The 13,990-nt window shown below is 50.3% G+C and overlaps 4 protein-coding genes across 6 annotated transcripts in view; 2 read left to right on the top strand and 2 right to left on the bottom strand.

Moving 5' to 3' along the window:
* Positions 1-2,693, bottom strand: part of VPS52 (VPS52 subunit of GARP complex) — a 29,373-nt gene extending 26,680 nt beyond the window's left edge. The window contains exons 1-6 of one of the 2 annotated variants that reach the window (XM_019660858.1): positions 2,369-2,693; positions 1,467-1,551; positions 1,265-1,317; positions 994-1,069; positions 736-803; positions 241-416 (exon numbers count right to left, since the gene is read on the bottom strand). In XM_019660858.1, the coding sequence (XP_019516403.1) occupies positions 241-416; positions 736-803; positions 994-1,069; positions 1,265-1,317; positions 1,467-1,551; positions 2,369-2,458 (548 nt within the window). In that variant the 5' untranslated portion in view covers positions 2,459-2,693. Of the gene's footprint in view, positions 1-240; positions 417-735; positions 804-993; positions 1,070-1,264; positions 1,318-1,466; positions 1,552-2,289; positions 2,309-2,368 lie in introns of those variants that run through there. The other variant, XM_019660859.1, reaches the window with a different exon arrangement.
* Positions 2,694-2,782: 89 nt separating this feature from the next.
* On the top strand, positions 2,783-7,748 carry RPS18 (ribosomal protein S18). 2 transcript variants are annotated; one of them, XM_019660866.1, is made up of 6 exons: positions 2,783-2,874; positions 3,357-3,455; positions 7,040-7,126; positions 7,217-7,318; positions 7,414-7,505; positions 7,632-7,748. In XM_019660866.1, the coding sequence occupies exons 1-6, from the start codon at positions 2,872-2,874 to the stop codon at positions 7,705-7,707; spliced, it is 459 nt and encodes a 152-aa protein (XP_019516411.1). In that variant the 5' UTR covers positions 2,783-2,871; the 3' UTR covers positions 7,708-7,748. The 2 variants fall into 2 exon arrangements, with proteins under 2 accessions (XP_019516411.1, XP_019516412.1); XM_019660867.1 differs by lacking the exons at positions 2,783-2,874; positions 3,357-3,455 and adding an exon at positions 3,962-4,060.
* Positions 7,749-7,845: 97 nt separating this feature from the next.
* B3GALT4 (beta-1,3-galactosyltransferase 4) lies at positions 7,846-10,057 on the top strand. The gene is made up of 2 exons (XM_019660865.1): positions 7,846-8,426; positions 8,609-10,057. Exon 2 carries the CDS (start codon positions 8,632-8,634, stop codon positions 9,784-9,786), a length of 1,155 nt encoding a protein of 384 aa, XP_019516410.1. The 5' UTR covers positions 7,846-8,426; positions 8,609-8,631; the 3' UTR covers positions 9,787-10,057.
* Positions 10,058-10,331: 274 nt separating this feature from the next.
* WDR46 (WD repeat domain 46) overlaps positions 10,332-13,990 on the bottom strand; it is an 11,045-nt gene continuing 7,386 nt past the window's right edge. Inside the window, exons 11-15 of the mRNA XM_019660863.1 lie at positions 11,433-11,746; positions 11,189-11,283; positions 10,952-11,047; positions 10,708-10,821; positions 10,332-10,592 (exon numbers count right to left, since the gene is read on the bottom strand). Coding sequence (XP_019516408.1) covers positions 10,491-10,592; positions 10,708-10,821; positions 10,952-11,047; positions 11,189-11,283; positions 11,433-11,746 — 721 coding nt within the window. The 3' untranslated portion in view covers positions 10,332-10,490. The remainder of the gene's footprint in view (positions 10,593-10,707; positions 10,822-10,951; positions 11,048-11,188; positions 11,284-11,432; positions 11,747-13,990) is intronic.

Below are 13,990 nucleotides of genomic sequence, written 5' to 3'. Positions count from 1 at the left end.
TTATAAAATTTTTAAAGGATATTATTCACATAATGGTGATTATGTAAAAATATTTTTATGGCTCTCAAATAATTTTTAAATTGTTGTGAGGGACAGGATTGGCTCTTCCAGGGATTGGCAAACTTTTGAGACGAACATACCCAAAGAGCCGCATGTGGCTCGCGAGCCGCAGTTTGCCGACCCCTGCCCCAGCCTATCTGCCTGCTATAGACATTGTGACCCTTCAAACTGGAAACTCACGTGACCAGAGCAGAGGGCACTACCAGGCCATCGACAAGCTCCCCAAGTTTCCCCCGAACTGCCTGGCGGTTTCGAAGCCGAATGTTCATGGCTCCTGACTGTTCCTGCAGTGTCCGGATCTCAGAGCTGATGGAGCTCAGGTCACTCTGAAAAGCTCCCAACATCTGCTCCATGCGCTGGGGGAAAAGGCAGAAGATGTTGCTGGAGTGCCACATCTGGTGGCGCCCCTGGTAGGGGACAAGTGGGTCACCTAAGTGCATTGGTGAAGTCCCCAGTATCTATCAGTCCAGGAGGGTAGCAGGTGACAAGGGAAGAGGTACCCCAAAGGTCACTGGCAAATAACATTAGTTATGGCAATCACAACAAAAATGGCTGCTGAGATCATCCTGCAAGTGATTCTAACTATTCCCACCTGAGGCTGATTACCTAAAGAGTGTCACCAGAGACCATGATCTAGTTCAATGTTATTAGAAATCACAGGTCATGGTTACTAACCTCAAGGACAGCATCGCAGGCTGTGATCTGGTTGTGCAGAGATGCTATGTTCTCACTCTCTTGGATATCTGACCCACAGAAAGTCAAGGAGCCTCGCCATGAAGATGGAGATCCTCAGGCCTTCAGGACCTCTTCAATTTCTCCCTGAGGTGACAGAAACCTCAGAGAGAAGATGTCATCCCCAGCTAAGCTGTCTGCACTGTGCTCCACAAAATCCCCATTTTAATAACACAACCCTTTTCCTTTGCTGGAGGATACAATCTCGAATGGATTTCTGTTCAATCTGCTGTAGCTCCAGCTCAACCTGTTTTGAATAGTGACGGAGATCCACACCCTGGGAGAACATAAATAGGTCAAGAGTAAGTCACAGTGAAGGGACACTGAAACAGAATCAATGAAGGACCAAAGGGTAACATATCAGGGTGATATTATAAGTACAAGAGAGTGTTTCCTTTTTTTTTTTTCTTTAAGGAGAGGGTAAGTGTGGGCAGGGGGTGGCGTGGCAGATTAGCATAGCAGAAAGCCTCACCGTTTTAAGAGCTTCCTTTACTAACTCATCCTCCAGGTTTGCCTGAATGTGAACTGGAAATAGAAGCTTATTGTAAGTGTTCAGCTCCACAACTCCCTCTCCCCACACTGAACATAAGCACACCAATCCCTGCATTATTACTTCCAGCCCCTATGCCTCTCAGATTATAGACACTCTGCATCCACCTGGTGCCATCACTTACCATCCACTTCATCCAGGATAAATTCATCAGAGGTGATGTCCAACTCTCCAAGTTGCAATGGCTCCTGAAGACCAGGACCACCCTCCTGGAGAGGAATAAATTAATGAGAAAGGATACAGGGAAAGAGGTGGAGAACAAAATATAATGGGATAATCCCCAATACTTCAAGGGGAGGGGGGTGGTGAGGAACTGTTACTGTGGAGTCAATAGGTGCCAAGTCAAAAAAATTCCAAGAGTCTCACATTGTACCCAATCTACTACTTGGGGCTGATGGGTAGGGGATATGACAAGGAACCAGAAAACCCACAAAAAGAATGAAAGTATCCGACTGAGAGAAATCAGGAGTTGGAGGGGACACAGCAGAACTTGCAGTTGAATTTAGGAGTCCCCAGACTCTTGCTATCTTAGGTGTTCTATCACAATCCCTCTAGGGAGCTCCAGCCTTTCTAGAAATGTCAGCTAACACACAGTGTTTACTTGCATGCCTGGTTCCATCTTAAATACACTCATTCATATAATCATAACCAACAACCTACATGGTAGGTTTTATTATTTTCTTTGCCTTATAGCTATGGGAAGTGATGGCACAGAGAAGCTAGTTAACTTGCCCAAGGACACAGCCTGTAAGTAGCAGAGTTACTTATTAGAACAGAGGCAATCGGGCTTCAGAGGCCATGCTCTTAATCTTCACACTGCACTGTTTCTCTACTCTGCCTCAAAATCTGGAGGTTAACTGATATTGTGTCCTGGGAACCTGAGTCTCCACCATTCTGGCCCCAGGGAGGGGTATGGAGAGCATCTCCGGTAGCAGCCAAGCACCCACCCTTGCAAAACCCAGCCCAGGTCTTTCTGACGCAGGGACAACCGGACAAAAGTCTGGAAAAATAGCCCCGCGTTCTCACCAGCGGGCCCTCCTCCTCCTCAACATCTGAGGCCCCGGCTCGCAACACCAGCTCCCGGGCAGCCGCCGCCATAGTGGCAGCCGCAGCCATTGCGCGCAGCCTCACTTCCGGCAGCTGTCAGTCACCGCGACTCCGTTTCCCGGAGTGAACTACAAGTCCTCCAGTGTATTGCACAGCACGAAATCTTTCTCAGATATTTGCGTTCAAGTTCTAATCACTTCGCCCAAGTACCAATGGGAATTGGAAGTCTTAAGCTCAATCTCAACCGGAACCTTCGCAGCTCTTGAACCCCAAAACTTTACGAACTGTAAATACAGACCGCACCGGAAGTTATGACGACTAATTCAGACTCTGAAGTCTACTCCACTACTGCACGAGCTGTTTCCGGAAGCGTTTCACTAAGATAGTCCCGCCTTTTCCGCCCAATAACTATATAAGGCTATTACGTCACTACCGCTCTCTTTTCCACAGGAGGCCTACACGCCGCCACTGGGGCTGCCGCCATGGTAAGGCTCGAATCCGTCCGGGGATCCGGCGACATCGGAACCGGGGCAGGGAAGGTCTGCTATCAGGGGACCGAGAACACCCTGGTTTGGGGGCCTGCAACTTTATGTGTGGAACCTTGGATCGCGCCCCGGGAAGGAACGACTAAAGACATCCAGTTCCGGGGAGTGGGGCCAAAGGAACATTCACTCCCCGGGCTCTCAAAAACGGCGAAAGGCTTGGGAGCGTATGGGGACCTCCGGCCTCCGCCACTCAGAGTGTACTTTTGGTTAAAGGCAGGAGATTTGACCTCTCCCAGCGGTTGCATTTTCCCAAGCCCAAACACTTCATGTTCCTGCTGTCTGCAGGACTAAGGAGTTTGCTGTGCTGTGAAAACCTGAAGGGGGTCGTTGCTCCCTATGTGACAAGTTGAAAGTTATTCCTGTTTGAGGTTATGATTTGAGGGTAGTTCATGGTGTCTGCTTTCTCCCCCAATCTCTATCAGTCTCTAGTGATCCCTGAGAAGTTCCAGCACATTTTGCGAGTACTCAACACCAATATCGATGGGCGGCGGAAAATAGCCTTTGCCATCACTGCAATTAAGGTAAAGTAGGGTAAGGAGTGGAGAATATACATGAAACTTAAGTTGTAAAGACCTAAACTGTAAGTGAGGCAAGGTTGAGCCCCAACCAATCACTTCAGCTGCTGGGTGGAAAAAGAATGGCTAATAACCATCCACGTTTACCCCAAAAGGTAAGTAAGGAAAGCCAGGAAATGGTCTCACGTCAAGGCAAAGTATTTCACAAGGGACTGGGCAGTGGGTTTGGTTATCTACCTGAATTCGCTAGAATTTTCCTGGACCACCATCGTGAGATCATTCTAGATTTGCTTTCTGCCCACCTCCCTTAGTGCATCATAACAGCAATCCTTCCCCTGAAATGTATGCCCTGTAAATTGGATAACTACATTTTAAGAGGTGAGTAGAAGTGTCAACAGACTCCAAGTGTAAAGAAACCTGTAGTTGGGAGGTGGGAGTGGTGTCACTACATCATGAGCAGGACATTTACTCCAAAGCCAGAGGTGAAAGTCATTGCCCCTTTCTGGTTGAAGGAGGAACCAGTACCTTGTTCGTGGCATGAAATAAGTCGGTGACTGCAAGCTTGGGTATCTCCCTTCACCAGCCTAATGAACTCTTGGCCTTCCACATGGGTACATTTTTTTTTTCTTTTTTGAATAGGTGTAATTAGTAATGGAAATGGTTGAATGATTTCCTTTCCTACCAGTGTGTGTACACTTGAGTCAGGGATAGTCCTTTCTTGGCTCACAGTCCCCAGCTTCTAGTGCATGGTAGGTGCTCATTCAGTGTTAGGGAATGGATGTTATCAGTGATGCTGTTACCTGGTTTCAAAGAATTTTGGAGTTAACTATGATATAGACAGGTTCTTAATTCAAAACTAAATCCTAGTTTCATATTCCCTTGGTTTTTAATTCTGTACTGTAGGGAGCACAACTTTCACTTGTTCTGCATTGGTATATAAGAAGACGGCTTCCTTTTGTTATTCTGTGAAACTATTAGGTTGTCGGAAAAGTCATGACGTATTTTTTCTGTTTTTCTTTGCAAAAATGTGTCATGACTTTAACGACAACCCAATAGTAAGGCAGTGTAAAATACAGGGACAAGTGAGATGAATACAAAAGGTGGTCGCGGTTAATGGGATACTTCTGTTAAACTCTGCCTCTTCAAAATTCATTGGTTTTGTATTTGTTACTTCAAATATGTGTCATAACCTTTGCAGTCAAAACAATTTAACCAAAGCAGTTTCAGGTACTGAATGAACATTGTGATAAGTCTCATCACAGAGAGAGTTTATTCCTGTAGATAAGTACTGATGTTTTTGCTAATTTTGTGAAGAGCCAGCAAAGGCAGCTAGCTCTTCCTCTGGTGAGAGAACTAAAGCTTGGAGTTGATCTTTTGTTAAGGATTTAGAATCAGGAAAGTTGCAGGGGGTAATGGCTGGCCGAGTGTGGGGAGGTGCCTCAAAAGATGTGGCTAAAGAAGTGGAAAGCAAGGTTAATCAGACTGGGAAGGGTGAAGAATGGAATGGAAGTTGATAGAAGCAGGAGAAGATGTTGAGAGGTAATAAAGGTCCTGCAAGATTTTTTTTTAAGTGGTGTAAAAGCAGTTTATTAGAAGAAAAATGGACATTTTAAAGAAGTAGAAGCAGGCCCAAGCAGTAGAGTGGTTCAAGGGTCATTATTAGAAGAGAAAGTACACTCCAAAGAGTTTGGAGCGGGCTGAGCCAAAGAAGCTCAAAAGGCTCAAGGTGGTATCATAGGAGAAGAAGTACACTCCAGATGGTTTGGAGCCCCCCGCACCTCCAGCTGAGACAAGGCTCAAAATGCCCAAAGTACTGATCCTGCAGGATTGTTCCATGATCCCTTCCTGTTTTGTTTCCACTGATAGACCTTAGCTATGGTTATTCTTTTAAGGCTGGCTGGTCTTCTGTTCTTCCTCTAAATCATTGATAACTGCCATCTGTGGATTATTTGGAAACATGGAAGGAGGGAGGTTGGAGTTTGTTACAATGGGAAGTACCCCCTGGCCTTGTTTATAAGGAACGCTTGTCCTGCCAAAAGGCCAGTGCCCCTATGAGTGACACTGCTCTAAGTTCAGAGTAATATTAAGTTGGTATCAGCTGTTCTATTATGTAGTCCAGGCCCTTGGACTACAAAGATGAGTGTGGGTCCCCTATAGTGTACTGTACTGAGAGGAGAAATTAGGGGTGGCCCTGGGGCCGAGAAAGGGGCATCTGTGCATCTAACTTAGGGAATTGGCAAGCCATTGTCTCGAGTCAGTAAACAGGACTTTCAAAAACTTGATTGTGAAAAAATTTAAACATTTAGAAGTAAAGGAAGAAAATTATTAGCCCCTGTGGATGTATCATCTAGCTAAAAATTAGAAATCTTTAATCTAGACCCTTTCCTATCCACACATTTTAAAGTAAATCTCTGACATTTTCATCTGTACATATTTAAATTTGAGAGGCTTAGACCCTAAGTACTTCTAAACCAACCTGATAATTTGTTTTCTAGGTCATTTTCTTACAGAAGAAATAACATGTTTGTTTCCTAGGGCCATTGTAACAGGTTACCACAGACTTGGCTTTAAACAGAATCATACTCTCAGTTCTGGAGGCCACACATCCAAAATCGAGGTGTTGGCAGGGCCATGCTCCCTATTGAAGTCTTTAGGAATCTTACTGCCTGGCCTGTCTTCCTGGTGGTCACCAGCAATCCTTGGTGTTCCTGGTCTTACAGCAGCTGCATCTTGGAGCTCCAGTGTCTTAGCTGTTATCACATGGCCCTCCTCTGTCTTTGCCCTTCTTTTGTAAGGACACCAGTCATTAGGCCATCCCTGATTCAGTATAACATTCTAACCATGTTTTCAAAGATTCTATTTCTGAATAAAGTCACATTCTGAGATACTGGATGGAAATATGGGGGGGACGGACGACGATGCTGTTTAACCCAGCCCACAATCATTCACTGTCCAAATCTGGTTCATAAGTTCAGGTGTTGGTGTTTATACGATGCCACCAGTGTATGCATTAGTTTCTTGAGTTTGATTTGGGCAGTTAGCTTGCTAGGGCCTGGTCATCTTTGGGGACTGACAAAATCGAGTTTATGGTCTCGGAATACTGATTGTGATGCTGCAGTGGCCTGCCCAAAGAATGACCTTTAGAGATCCCAAGAAACTGACAGTCCCACCCCTCGGTGAACCCTGCTAACCAGAAGACCCTATCCTTAACTGCTTTGAGGGCCAGGCCTTTTGCCCTCCACAATGTGGAGATCAGAAAGTGCCACTGCAGTGTCTAACAGTCAGCATTTATTGACAGCTGTTTATTCTGGGCATTGTGAAAGAAAAGATGGTGATTTCAAGGGGCTGGCTTTTCCCAAGTTCTCTGGTCCAGCCCTGCTCTTGAACAAAGCTTTTTCTATCCTTTCTACTTAATGGCTTTCATATATGGAGGGGGTGAGGCATGTGTGATCTGGGAAAGTTCACACACACTCATACAAAGCACTAGGTTATAGGTTATTGCAGACTCTACCTTTGTGTGCTTTTTTGGGTAATGTGGCTATAAAACCAAAAATATCAGACTCAGACCTGATTCCAAAACCTCTCCTCAGGGTGTCGGGCGAAGATATGCTCACGTGGTGTTGAGGAAAGCAGACATCGACCTCACCAAGAGGGCAGGAGAGCTCACTGAGGATGAGGTGAGGACAAGGAAAGGGAGCAGTGGGTGGGGGGTGGGCCCACCTCCAAGTGGGGTCATCTGGATCTCTGACCCCTGTCCTGTCTTCCAGGTGGAACGAGTGATAACCATTATGCAGAATCCACGCCAGTACAAAATTCCAGATTGGTTCTTGAACAGACAGAAGGATGTGAAGGACGGAAAATACAGCCAGGTGTGCATTGAGATTAATGGAAGGCAGGGTGGCCAGTTAGAATTGCTCATAGGAGATTGGTAAAACAAACATCCTTCACCCTCTTCCGAATCCAGGTCCTGGCCAATGGTCTGGACAACAAGCTCCGTGAAGACCTGGAGCGACTGAAGAAAATTCGGGCCCACAGAGGGCTGCGCCACTTTTGGGGGTGAGTCAGGGTGGGGTCTCCTCTCCCTTCCTGCCCCTAGACTCCCAAAGATTTCTCATGCTATCTTCCCTGAAACCTTTTCTGTGTAATGCACATGACCTGTGTGATCTCTGTTTTCACCTGCAGACTTCGTGTTCGAGGCCAGCACACCAAGACGACTGGCCGCCGAGGCCGCACTGTGGGTGTGTCTAAGAAGAAATAAATCTGTAGGCCTTGTCTGTTAATAAATACTTTATACACCTATGGTTTCCTTCTTGATTTATTCTTCTGGGGACACTGATATATTAAGCATGGCCCTGTTATTTTCCCAACTGATAAACCCCACCCAGCTGCTCAAACAAAGTCCTTGGTCTTGATTAAGCAATGGTGTTCAGGCCTTTCCCCAAAGACGCTTTACTTCGTGGTCCCCCACCCTCTTAGTATGAGGAAGTTGGAGCTACCAACCTTCAGCTTTGTGGTGGAGCCCAACCGGCTTAACGTGGGGTTGGAGCAGAGTGGTGTGGCTTGTGTAGCTGAACCCAGCCATTTGCTCCGGTGAGTATTTTCGGGTCTTCTCACTAGGTTTCTAAAAGATGAAGGCGTGGGGGCTGGGGCCTGGGTGTCGGAAGGTTGAGGAAGGTGGACATAATTTCTTCAAATGGAAGAGATGGAATGTGTGGTTGGGGAGGGAGGCCTCCGCAACCAAGGCACACTGGTCCATTTCAATTCCTGCCCGCTCCTGGGAAAGGCCCCACTTCACGCCGATAGGTGTTCGCCTGCCGCGCTGCAGCCAATCTTCCAGTGGGGATGCTGGGAATGCGCGATGCCACACCTCCCGGGGGAAGGGGCGGGGCTGCGCCGCGGGTCGGGGAGGCTGCTGATACCGCAGCTTTCGACCAGCCATGGAGCCAAGTTTCGGGGCAGCAGGGCCGCGACGACAAGGTAACCTCCCCGCAGGTCCATCAGTGGTACCCGGCCGAGCCACCTCCCGCACCTCGGCACCTTCCGGCGCTGGTACCGCCGGCGCGCCCCGCTCGCCCCATCCCAGGCCTGACGGGTTAGGGACCCAGGCCACCGAGAGCTGGGCTCTGCGCCCTCCAAACGCCCTCCATCTTTACCCCCAGGTCCCAACTGATTGCGCCACACCATGCCCCTCAGCCTCTTCCGGCGCCTTCTCCTTGCCGCCCTGCTGCTGGTGATTGTCTGGATCCTCTTTGGGCCCTCAGGCCTCGGGGAGGAACTGCTGAGCCTCTCACTTGCCTCCCTGATCCCAGCCCCCGCCTCGCCAGGGCCGCCCCTGGCTCTGCCCCGCCTCTTGATCCCCAACGAGGACGCGTGCCGTGGTCCTGGCGCCCCTCCTTTCCTGCTCATCCTGGTGTGCACGGCCCCGGAGAACCTGAACCAAAGAAACGCCATTCGGTCCTCGTGGGGCGGGCAGCGCAAGGCCCGAGGGCTCAGGGTGCAGACTCTCTTTCTCCTGGGAGAGCCGAGCGCGCGGCATCCTACCTCCGGCTCCCGCGAGAACCACCTGGCCCAGGAGTCAGCGGCCCAGGGGGACATCCTGCAGGCAGCCTTCCAGGACTCCTACCGCAACCTTACCCTCAAGACCCTCAGCGGGCTAAACTGGGCTGAAAAACACTGCCCCACGGCCCGATACATCCTTAAGACTGACGATGATGTGTTCGTCAATGTCCCGGAACTGGTGTCAGAGCTGGTCCGGCGAGGCGGCCATTGGGAGCAATGGAAGAGGGGCATGGAGCCCCACCCAGATGCTGAGGTTGGAGATGAAGAGTGGGAAGGAGGCAGCCCCACCTTGGAGAACCACCCTGTGCCTCTTTTGTACCTGGGCCGTGTGCACTGGCGGGTGCACCCCTCCCGGACACCAGGTGGCAAACACCGCATATCAGAGGAGCAGTGGCCTCCCACTTGGGGCCCCTTTCCACCCTATGCCTCAGGCACAGGGTATGTGCTGTCAGCTTCTGCTGTGCAGCTCATCCTCAAAGTGGCCAGCCGGGCACCTCCTCTGCCACTGGAGGATGTCTTTGTGGGGGTAAGTGCCCGAAGAGGCGGCCTCACCCCAACCCACTGTGTCAGGCTGGCTGGCGCCACCCACTACCCCCTGGACCGGTGCTGCTATGGGAAATTCCTGCTGACATCCCACAGGTTGGACCCCTGGAAGATGCAGGAAGCATGGAAGCTGGTGGGCGGCTCTGATGGGGAAAGGACTGCACCCTTCTGCTCCTGGCTCCAGGGAGCCCTGGGCATCCTGCGGTGTCGGGTAATAGCCTGGCTTCACAGCTGAAAAGTACCTGGGCCATAGGAAGAGTGAGGATCTGAGGGTCCAACCAGCACCCCCACAGCCTTTCTCTCAGGGCCAAGGCAGGGGCCTAACAAGCTGCAGCTGATCAGTTTCCCCATACTAGATACTCAGTCTGTCACTGGAGACTGAAGTATGCATATGGGGAAAACCTACTCTTCCTGTTTTACTCAGGAAGAGTAAAACAATGCTGCCGTCACTGTCTCCAGCAGGAGAGGGGCACGAGCCTCTCAATAAACTTCTCTCTCTATCTTTTCGAGTGCAGTGTGGTCCTCACCAGGAGTCCCAGAACACAAACCTGGGGAGCCTGGAGGATGCCAAACCCTGCTGGATGGGAAGGACATCTCCAGGGATTTGGAAGAGAGAGGACAACCTCTCTAAGGAGGAAGGTTCCTAAGAGCAAGGCTAAGGCCACAGTGACCACAAGATATGGGGCGGGGGTAGAGGCAGGACATCATGACCCTTGGCTCCTAAAGTAGCCCCATGACGGGCAAACGAAGGGGACAGGTCCACAGGACGATCCAGACACATTATCCAAAAAACCCACCTTTTTAATACCAACCCATCCCAGGAGCCAGCTGTCCACTCCCAGTTGGGGAAGGGACACCGGCCCCCTCCTTATCACAGGGAACAGGGTCATTTCAGCACAGGTGATCTCGGGGAAAGACTGTTGTTCCTAGGAGCCTGGCTCAGTGCACAAATCTGTCCAGGGCAGATGACCGGGCGCCCTGGGGCTTGGCTGCCTTCTCTTGCTTCTGTGGCTGCTGCTCAAGGCTCTGCCGGACTTTGTCCTGGGGTGGTGAGACAGGGTGGGATGAGAAGTGGCAGGATGGCAAGGCCAGAGGCACAAGCAAAAGAAGGATGCAGCCCGTTGAGGCCTGGCCCACTCCCCAAATGCTCCTTTACCCGGTGTTCCTCATTCATGACCTTCCTCTTCCTCTTCACCAGGCTTGCTGTCGAGCTGCGGCCCTTCTGCTTTGGCTTTGGCTGGAAGGGAGCCTTGGCCTCTGGGTCATAGCCCTGAGGGAGGGGACAGGAGTGAAATCTGTATCAGCCTCAGGGACAGAACTGGCAGCACCCACCTGCTGTGCCATATTTTGGGGGACATGGTGGGGGAGGAATTGCCTGGGCCCTCGGGACTGCTCCTTACCAGCCTCTCTATCCGTTCCTTTTTTTCCTGCTCCAAAGAGATGACATCAACCTCTGCCAGGGCTCGTGGATCCAGACAAATGAGCTCTGCAGGTACCTAGAGGTGTCACAGAGACAGGAAAGGGTAAGGAGGGTGATCCCAAAGCCAGGGAGGCTGCTAAATCCCACTCCTCCCAAGACCCCCAGCATGGGAGCTTTCCCACCCCCAGCCCCAAACCACATGCAGACGTGTCCTCACCTTCTCTAGCAGGGCCTTCACCTCCCACTCCTGACGCTGCTTCCGGCTCCTGTACGGGTTACTCTCTAGGCCATCAAAGTTGGGCTCGGCAGCCCCTGGATGGAGGGAAGAGCATGGAGCCATAAATTGGAGCCTAGTCCAGCACTCCAGCCTGACCAAGCCCCTTGCTCCCGGCTGTCTCAGGCCCACTCAAACTTCCACCCAGAGCTCATTCACTTTGAGCCCCATCCCTTGGCCCACTCACCAGGAACCAGCATGCTGGTGATGCCCCCACTGTGCCCCACCCCCAGCACGTCTTCAAAGGGGCAGAAGTGAAGGCCATGCACATGGCCTGAGAGCCGGTGGGTAAGGTAGGGCTGCTCCAGGGAGGGTGGGCTGGCCTTGCCCTGCCCTGCCCAAATGTTGACCACGTCACCCATTCCAGCAGCCAGCAGTCCCCTCTGGGAGAAGGCCAGGTGCCCCGCTCCCTGGGGCAGGGTCCGAGCGCTCAGAGGTTGGAATGTCCCTCGTAAGTCAAAGATCTTCAGCTGGTGGTCCAGGCCAGAAGTGGCCATGTACCTGAGGGAAGAAGGGAGATCAATAAATCTATAGTAAGGGGTTACAGAGCAGGCCTGTGGCCAAGTCCTGGCATCAAGTCCAGTTGGGGACAAAAAGACTAATGATAGTAACCACTACCATCACACCAAACACTCTACAGACAGCCTCTTGGTTACACATCTCACGACTTACTATTTTTATTTCTCTTTACAACGAGGAAACAAGCTCAGAGAAAGGAAATCAGGGTGAGTGGCAGAGCTAGAACTCAGGGCAGGCCTGCTTCTTTAGCATCTGCCCTCTAACCTACTCAAGACATGTGAACCAAAGGGAAAATATAACGTGTACCTAAATGTGACGTCCATCACACACACACACAGCACAGCGGCTCAGTTAAGGGAAGGATCAGGAAGGCTCGACTGCAGTGGTCAGGGCGGACTTGATGGGAAAGTTGGGATATGAGCCATTCTGGCAAATTCTCAAGAAACAGAGATAGCAGGTACAAACGGATTCTCATCCGAATGTGGAGATGGTGAGACAGAGGAAGAGGTATGTTTGCACGATTGGTGGGAAATATGGTCAGGAGGATCAGGAGGGGACAAATTGCAGGGACTCTTTCATGTCAGACTGAGGACCCAATGCCCCCAACATTGCTCTCCGGCAATGACAAGCTACAACTGAAGACTACATGAACCCGAGAAACTCCTTAGGGGGTAATGAGTGATGTGCTCCAGGCCCTACCCTAGCCCCTTTCCCTGAAGGAGGGAGGGCGAGGTTGGGGACCAGATCCTCTGAAGGAATAGTGTACTGAATAAGTTGTTTATTTTCAGAGGTTGAAGTTCCTACCTATGTTCAAGTTGTTCCTCAGAGAGGGAGGCTAAAGAATTGAAGAAAGTCCAGCCAGGCCAGGAGATGTATGTTTGCCAAAGGGCCAAGGACTCTTTAGCCTTGGCTGTGAACCCACAAAGAGGGGACTGCAGAGTTCCTATGAGCAGAGACTTGCCCTGTGATGGGGCCAAATAAGAGGCCCAGCTGGATACTCCCCTGACAAGACAATCGGGGCCCCAACTCCACCAAAGGGAAAGGCTATCAGAGCGAATCAGGAATTATTGAGGGCTCTTGGGACCTAGAGTCAAAGAAACCCTTCAGTGAACCAACAGCTCTGGGGCACATGCTGGCTCCTCTTAACCACACATACCCACCTGCACAAACACCAGCCCACGGGCCAGATGGGCATTCAGGCCACACTACCACGCTACTGAACTTGTAAGTAGTAGTTCAGCTTTGAGAATCCAATCCAACCCAATCCTAATTCAAGCTCCAGAAAGCCTCTTAAGGAAGATGGTACACCTCATCTCTGGAGCCCCTAGGGCTTGCTGAGGCACTTCTGAGGACCAGAGAGAAGCTAGGGTGGACCTAAGATCAAAGGCCAGAGCTGTTCAGCATCTAAGTGCTGACCAAGCTTCAGTGAACTAACTGATTAAGCCCTGGGCAGAGAACAGCTGACCCAGGCAAGCCCCAGGAAGGCAAACTACAACTTAGGTCCAGTGGCCCACAGAAGGCAAAAAAACCTCAGGACAGGCCTCCCTACTCTCCTAGAGCCAGGCTGGCACAGAGATGGAGCCAAAAGGGTGAAACCAAATCACTTGTCCCCAAAGATACAATTCGGGGAGTCTATGGGGTCTGAGCCTCGTTGGTAGCTGCTGGGCTCTTCCTTTTCCTGATTTTCTTTAAAACAACTTACAAGTAAAGTTATGTAGTGTATATTTAATGTAGAAGACTCCTGAGCATCAGTGTAAAAGGAGGAAAGCAGCTTATGAGAAAGGTTATTCCAACAACACCCTCCAGGACTGGCTGTGAGCACCATGTACGCCCACTGAGACAGCAAGGATGGAGAAAAGCAGACGTCAGAGTAGCCCTTGAGGGGAAAAGCAGTCAGGACTTCACAGACGGTCATGAGTGGTAATGAAGTGATGCCACCAAACCAAGTAGCAAGTAGCCTGGGCACGCAGAAAGCACTCAGCAAACAATGCTTTTGATTCCTGTTGTTCCTGGTGGCTGAAGAACATGAGGCTGTCTGTGTCAAAGAAGTCAAGTTGTGGATGACAGGAAAATAGCTGAAAGGGAGCAGGCAAGGAGGAACCTTGGGAGTGGGGTGTCCGATCCAGTGATGGACACATCAAGTCTGGGGTCACAGGAGACAACTAAGTTGAAACTATGAGGTGTGATCAAACAATATGGTGAATATTTAAATTTTAAATTTATTAC

This window comes from Hipposideros armiger, unplaced genomic scaffold, assembly GCF_001890085.2.
Source record: "Hipposideros armiger isolate ML-2016 unplaced genomic scaffold, ASM189008v1 scaffold_331, whole genome shotgun sequence".
Classification (NCBI taxonomy): domain Eukaryota; kingdom Metazoa; phylum Chordata; class Mammalia; order Chiroptera; family Hipposideridae; genus Hipposideros; species Hipposideros armiger.
This window is presented reverse-complemented; position numbering and strand designations above follow the sequence as displayed.

Coding starts and splice junctions, on each gene's coding strand:
- RPS18 (XM_019660866.1), top strand. Junction 7,319..7,413: donor AGGACGGAAAATACAGCCAG/GTGTGCATTGAG, acceptor TTCCGAATCCAG/GTCCTGGCCAATGGTCTGGA. Junction 7,506..7,631: donor GGGCTGCGCCACTTTTGGGG/GTGAGTCAGGGT, acceptor TTTCACCTGCAG/ACTTCGTGTTCGAGGCCAGC.
- B3GALT4 (XM_019660865.1), top strand. CDS start 8,632: ATGCCCCTCAGCCTCTTCCGGCGCCTTCTCCTTGCCGCCCTGCTGCTG.